At 34.0% G+C, this 7,327-nt stretch overlaps 1 protein-coding gene across 1 annotated transcript; it reads left to right on the top strand.

Moving 5' to 3' along the window:
• The first annotated feature begins 2,944 nt into the window (after positions 1 to 2,944).
• On the top strand, positions 2,945 to 6,471 carry LOC120074501 (pyruvate decarboxylase 1). Its single transcript, XM_039027650.2, has 7 exons — positions 2,945 to 4,125; positions 4,293 to 4,456; positions 4,638 to 5,199; positions 5,305 to 5,393; positions 5,632 to 5,749; positions 5,836 to 6,024; positions 6,111 to 6,471. The coding sequence occupies exons 1-7, from the start codon at positions 3,649 to 3,651 to the stop codon at positions 6,279 to 6,281; spliced, it is 1,770 nt and encodes a 589-aa protein (XP_038883578.1). The 5' UTR covers positions 2,945 to 3,648; the 3' UTR covers positions 6,282 to 6,471.
• Positions 6,472 to 7,327: the final 856 nt, after the last annotated feature.

Here is a 7,327-nt window from a genome sequence, read left to right as displayed (position 1 = left end):
GCCCCTATTATTTTGGTACACTTCTTTTTAATTCTTAAAAAAAGAGGTTTCGAGAAGATTTAATTGTCTGAAATAAAATTTCTAAATCTACGAATTTAACATAACTATGTAAAAAAAAAAAAAATTATATTCTTGTTGGCATTTCTATAATTTAATTATCAAAATTATGAAATTTTCTCTCTTTTTTTTTTTATATTCTATTTTTACCATATTTCGAAAATGACTTATATAATATTACTAGTCATAGTATAGATATTATGAGGATGACTATTTTACCTCTTCTTTATTTCTTTGTATTTTACAATACAAAGAAGAGGTATATTATTAGATTGAAGATGCAACCTAAAAAGAACCACTTCCGAGCCGAAAATATAAATGGATTTTATTTTAAAATATAAAAAAATTGGAAAGTGACAGGTTGGAGATGTGACCTTTTTATGACCAAGAATAACTAGAAAAAAATAAAATTGGATGCTCTTTAAGCTTTCTAATCTTGTAGTTGCTTTTTTTTTTTTTTTTTTTTTTTGGTAAGTAAAGCACCTAAAAATTTATGAGCTGATAGCACACAAAATAATTAGAGATTTTTACATAAATAATCATAGATCGTAATTTCCAAAAATATATTTTCTTTTTTAATTTTTCAATGAAGGCTTTTTATAATTCTGGTATAGATTTACCTTTTTTAAAATTTTGGTGCATAATTGTTCTTTGTATAATTATTCATTTTTTTTTATTTATTTTCGTTTTTGGTCATTGAATTAATAATGGAGAGAGAAATTGTATTATTATGCATTTAATATAATTTTTTTAACATTTTCAATTGGAAAGAGAAAATTTGAAATTTTTTCCTTTATTTAATTTAATTGGAGAGAGAAAATGCATTTAATGATATTTTATTTTCTAATTTTGTTGGTTTCGCGTATTGTATTTTTTTTTTACGAATTCTTGGTCATTTAAAATATATTTCGAAACATTTTGTTAGGTATTTGAAAATATTCTAAACAAATATATGAAATATACCACAATATATAAATTAGATATTGATTCAATTCTTGACATAAATCATCATTTCATTTTCTATGTTAATCTTTTATATTATGTGGTTGATTCATGTTTGTTCACTTGTACATGTAATATATTTTATTGTTTATTTGGAAACATTCTAAAAAATTTATGAAATATACTAGTAAATATATTTTATATCTACTCAAATATTCATAGTTATTTTTAAATATACCTTAGAACTCAAATCTCAAATACTTTTTTATATGTATGTCAATATATTTTATTGTTTATTTGATATATATATCCCAAGTATTATGATATATATGCACTTCTAATTAGATATTGATATTTTGTTGCTTTGACATGTATGTCTCTATATCTTCAAACATCATTTTAGATGTTAACAAATATTCAAACCAATATATCAAATATACTAGTAAAATGGTAAAACATTTTTCAATATACCAACGTATTTTTAAATATACAAGTAAAATGATTTTTTTATATATATACCATATTTTAGATTGATGGTTATTTTTAAATATAAGTTTAGAACATTTTGCCTTAGATGTTTGCAAATATTGTAAACAATATATGAAATATACTAGGAAGATTGAAAACGAATATATATAAATCACAAATGAACTTAATGTTCAATATATATTAGTGTATATATCATAATAAATAAAGTAAATAAAAAAATCAAAGAAATATATCAATGTGTATATCGAAAAACCACCTTATATATCGAAAAAATATATATATATATCACAGTACATATAAAAAACCACCTATATATTGAAAACAAAAAATCACCTATATATATATAAAAAAAAACTCGTATGATAGTATATATTATAGTATATATAAAAAAAGCCACCATATATACCTCCGTCGATCGTCGTCATCTAGAACTCCAAGCAAATGATTTATCCCATGTTGGATTAGTTCGCCCCACGCAGAATTTGCTTGCCTAGGCCGGAAAAATCACCCCACGCTCCTAGTCCGACGTCGTACAAATCTCCTAGCCCGACGTCGTAAAAACAGCCATGTGCCATATCTACTCGCCACATGTCAAAGATGTGTTGAATCTGCTCACCCCACATTGGAAGATTTGCTCTATACACCGCATCTAAAGAAGAAGGCGACGACTAGATCCTGGTAGGCGCATCGTCAACGGTGGCAAGGTGGATGGATATGGATGGAGGGAGATGACAACGATGGCAACCGACAAAGGGAAGTGGTGACGGTGGCAAGGTGGACAGAGAGAGGCAGCGACAGAAAGAAGAGAGCAAGAGTTTTGAGAGAGAAATTGAAGAATATGAAATGTGAGTTGGATATGAAAAGATGAGAGAGAAATGAAATTATTAAAAATAAATTAGAAGTTGGTGAAATATGAAAAGTTTTTCACTTTTAAATTTTTTTTAATGTTTGGAGGATTAAATGGTAAAAGACCACTTATTTTTTTGAAAATATGAAGTTCACCGTGACATTTATGATGAAAATGAAAAGTACAATTTGTAATATTAAGTTATAATTATGAGTCATCATGAGTCCAAAAATAGTTTGTTTTCCAAGGCCTTTTGTCAAAAAGAAACCTAAAATGAGCTATTTTAATCAATTATCCAACCCTTTCTAATCACAAGCTTGATAAAATTGTGCAAGGAATATTTTGTATAAAAGGATTCGCACGCAAAACTCTAAAAAACCGGGCTGGAAATGGAATAGACATTTCGCCCAACTGTTCGATGTATTGCCTCAACAAATTATTTTGCATCCATTTGATCAACGGTCAGTATGGAAAATTGAACTTGTTGAAATCCAAGGATCTGTTCTTGAAGTGCATTCCGGCCCAGTTGTAGTTTAATAGTAGAGATCATCTACGTGGGAAACACTTCTATAAAATAACATCAACATCATCGACTCTTCCCTTTTACTCGGCCTAATTAATGGGCCAATTCAGAAAGGCTAGTTATTTTGATGGCTCATCGATGGCAGAAACAATGGATACACAAAGAAAGGAACTATATTTCTGATCTGACCATCGAGAAGTTTCATTCTTTTGACAAAAGCACAAGAACAGGCAAGAATTTTCATATGACAGTCGTCATAAACAGCGGCATCACATTTGGTTTCAGGTTTGAAACAGGGGTCAAACCTCATTACCACAACAGTCAACGATAATACAGAGGAGATATCTCCCATTATAAAAAGAGATTTTTAGGAATAATCAGATGCACCCTGCCCCAGGTTAGACCAAGATCTTTCTTTCTATGTTGAGCTCCACCCCAAAATTGCAAGTTGCTAATTGCTATTAGGTACATGAAAAGTCGGATTATTTTAAACGTCTGGAGCCAAAACCACAGTGCTGACAAACAAGTTGTAAACCGGTCATGGTTTTGTTTTAAAATTAACATATTCAAAAGAATCCACTGTTTAGAAAGTTGGCCTGTTTTTTAGACGAGGATAAATGATGAAGTTTCACTTTAGAATTTATCAATCATCCCGACGCCCACGGTTTTCAGAAACCCATCTCGAAGTTTCGAGCTTTCCCCATTCTTCAATAATCCTATAATAAGAACACCACCCACAAATAGTAACTTCAAATCAGAACTTTTAAACCTCTGACTTACGTTTATTCACATGGAATCTGCTATTTCAATTGGCTCTGGGGCTCCTCCCACTTCAGTTTCAGTGCCGGTGGCTCCCAATGCCTCAAGCGGCACGCTCGGCAGTCACCTCGCTCGGCGGCTCGTCGAGATTGGAGTCAGTGATGTGTTCTCTGTTCCTGGGGATTTCAACTTGACCCTTTTGGATCACTTGATCTCCGAGCCCCAACTCAACTTGATCGGTTGCTGTAACGAGCTCAACGCCGGCTACGCCGCCGATGGCTATGCTCGAGCCAAGGGCGTGGGTGCCTGTGTTGTCACTTTCACTGTTGGTGGGCTTAGCGTGTTGAACGCTATTGCTGGTGCTTACAGTGAGAATTTGCCTGTGATTTGCATTGTGGGTGGCCCAAATTCCAACGATTACGGCACTAACAGGATCTTGCATCATACAATTGGCCTTCCTGATTTCACCCAAGAGCTTCGATGTTTTCAAACAGTCACCTGTTACCAGGTATCTCTCAGATCTTTCAAAGCTTTTTTTAATGGAAATCTGCTTTTGGGTTTTACTTAAGAAGCTGAATAAGTGTCAATTCAAGCATTAAACTCGACAAAAGTGAATGAGTAGTTAATGTGCCTCTAATATGGTTTAGTTGAGTTTATTAAGTGGTAATGTGGCAGGCAATTGTGAATGATTTGGACGACGCGCACGAGTTGATAGACACTGCGATTTCAACTGCTTTAAAGGAGAGCAAACCTGTTTATATCAGCATAAGTTGCAATCTTCCTGGAATCTCTCATCCAACTTTTGCTAGAGATCCTGTTCCCTTCTTTCTTGCTCCAAAGTATGATCATTCTTCTTCAATTATATTCCCTTTCCTTTAGAATGATGATTGGTTATAGTTTGCTAATGACCATTGCTTCAATTGAAAGTTATATTCAATATCAATACATTTATAAGTATATATATGTTTGAGAATTTGTGTCATCTGACATAAAATTCTGGATTCACTACTGTTGTCACAGAATAAGCAACCAATGGGGGTTGGACGCAGCAGTTGAAGCAACTGCAAATTTTCTGAACAATGCAGTGAAGCCAGTGATTGTGGGGGGTCCCAAGCTAAGAGTGGCAAAGGCACAACGGGCCTTTGTCGAGCTCGCGGATGCAAGCGGATATCCGATTGCGGTTATGCCGTCTGGGAAAGGGCTGGTGCCAGAGCACCATCCACAGTTTATAGGGACGTATTGGGGTGCTGTGAGCACCAGTTTCTGTGGGGAGATAGTTGAATCAGCTGATGCTTATGTCTTTGTTGGGCCTATTTTCAATGATTACAGCTCTGTTGGGTACTCTTTGCTTGTCAAAAAAGAGAAAGCTGTGATGGTGAATGTGAACCGTGTGACCATCGGCAATGGCCCATCCTTTGGCTGGGTTTTCATGGCTGATTTTCTAACTGCATTGGCCAAAAGATTGAAGAAAAACCCCACTGCTCTTGAGAATCATCACCGAATATATGTCCCTCCTGGTATGCCTCTCAACTGTGCAAAGGACGAACCTTTACGAGTCAATGTTCTCTTCAAACATGTTCAGGTCAGCCATGGAATTAAAATCAAAACTTTGAATGATTAGAGGATAAAGTTTCAAATTTCGTGACGATGGGTTTTTTTTTTTTTTTTCCTTTTTAATTTCCAATAGCAAATGTTGTCCGGTGACACTGCGGTAATTGCTGAAACTGGTGATTCATGGTTCAACTGTCAGAAGCTTCGTCTTCCTGAAAATTGCGGGTGAGCCTGGTTATTCAGTTGTAGAATGCCTTGAATTTATTATTTAGTGCTAATAAGCACATGATCTCGCTAATAATAAACTGATTTCTCCCTTTGTCTGTTAGTGAATCACAGAAATCACTATGTTGATTTTTACTGTTTACGTTTTCTCACTTTCTTTATTTGTCAATTTCATAATATGGTTTCGGAAGCTTTTTTGAGTTGCAGAGTCGTAACCCTTTTGTGTGGCTGTGTTCAGCTATGAATTCCAAATGCAATATGGATCTATTGGATGGTCAGTTGGAGCCACTTTGGGATATGCTCAGGCCACTAAAGATAAGCGTATAATTGCCTGTATTGGTGATGGGAGTTTCCAGGTTTGTGGTTAGTTAGATGAATGTATTTGATTTATATAACTCGAAATTAAGAATCTGAAATCCATGTTAAATCTTTGGGTTTTCAGGTTACGGCACAAGATATTTCAACAATGATTAGATGTGGGCAAAAGACAATCATCTTCCTCATCAACAATGGCGGATATACGATTGAAGTAGAGATTCATGATGGTCCATACAATGTTATCAAGAACTGGAATTATACTGGATTGGTCGATGCCATCCACAATGGTGAAGGAAAATGTTGGACTGCCAAGGTTAGCCCAAAGTTTTAACTCAAACATTGGTCATAGTTTAAGCTTTTGAGTTGAGTGTTTATTCAACTTTTACTCGATTCTTACAGGTACGAACAGAGCAAGAACTAATAGAAGCAATTGCGACAGCGAACGATGAGCACAAAGAATCTTTGTGTTTCATCGAAGTTTTGGTGCACAAAGATGACACGAGTAAAGAGCTACTAGAATGGGGCTCTCGTGTAGCTTCTGCCAACGGTCGCCCTCCAAATCCTCAGTAACTGCCTGTTGAGTAACATCAAATGGTGAATAAAGAGAATAAAAATAGCAGAGTTTTTCATTCATTGTATGTTGCATGTTCAAAAGGAAAGCCTGCTCTGTTCTTTGGTTTTGTTGTAAATGCTTGGGTTATGGGTTTCAGTGACATTTTACACCGTCCAATCAATTAAATATTTTATGTTTAACTATCAATCATTGTTGGGTGCATGTGTTTTTCTCAGTACTCCAGCCTTTGCGGGGTACATTGACATTTGTCTTAGCTACTTAGAGAGCATCTGGGATATGAAATGAAATTGTTTAAGATCTGTTTAGATTGTTCAGAGAAAAATATGTTTCTTTTTCTTTTTCTTTTTTTTTTTGAAAAAGTCATTTTTATTTAATTTTTTTATAAAAACTGTTTAAAATATATTTTAAAAGTATTTTAAAAGCTATTTTGAGTGATTGTGAAACACTTCAATTTTTTTCAACATGACTTATTTTCAAAATCAAACACTTCAAAAATTAAACAAAACATAATCTTTGTCTAGTAATTGTTGAGTTTGGAAAGTTGTCAAGTTTGAAGGAAGTTGTTTAGTTGTAGAGTTTACATTTAAAAAGTCAATAAGTTACTGATGTTTTTTAGCCGTGGGTTTAAGAATTTCTTGGGTCAAATAACAAAGTGGAGTTCTCACACAACTCCCCCAAACTCGCCCTTGTTGGTAATTCTACTCCTTATTCGATGTAAAGACTCTCACTTGAACTTCATGCTACAATAAAGAAGAAAAAACAACACACTTTTTTTTTAAGTAAACTAATGAAAAGGGTCCTTGAAGTTTCAAAACGAATATGTTATGCTTGAAGTTTGAGAAATTATCTAAATGGTCATGGATCAAAGTTTGACTGTTAGATTTGTTAGCTAAAGATAGAATTATGTGACACTTGGTGACTATACCACATGCTGATTTGGCCCAATATATGATAGTTTATTATTTTTGTAATGAGGTGGCATTTTCCTCTTTCCGCTTATTTCTTCCTCCATCTCCGCCTTATTCCCTACCCACCGTTTTAC

This window comes from Benincasa hispida, chromosome 3 (genome assembly GCF_027475165.1).
Source record: "Benincasa hispida cultivar pf3 chromosome 3, pf3_genome.v1.1, whole genome shotgun sequence".
Lineage (NCBI taxonomy): Eukaryota > Viridiplantae > Streptophyta > Magnoliopsida > Cucurbitales > Cucurbitaceae > Benincasa > Benincasa hispida.
The sequence above is the reverse complement of the archived record's forward strand: the minus strand, read 5'-3'. Positions and strand labels throughout refer to the sequence as shown.

Excerpts from the sequence above, each read along its gene's own strand:
- LOC120074501 (XM_039027650.2), top strand. The coding sequence starts at position 3,649 with ATGGAATCTGCTATTTCAATTGGCTCTGGGGCTCCTCCCACTTCAGTT. Across the intron at positions 4,457-4,637 it reads CCCTTCTTTCTTGCTCCAAA|AATAAGCAACCAATGGGGGT; the intron begins GTATGATCATTC and ends CTGTTGTCACAG. Across the intron at positions 5,750-5,835 it reads TTGGTGATGGGAGTTTCCAG|GTTACGGCACAAGATATTTC; the intron begins GTTTGTGGTTAG and ends TTGGGTTTTCAG.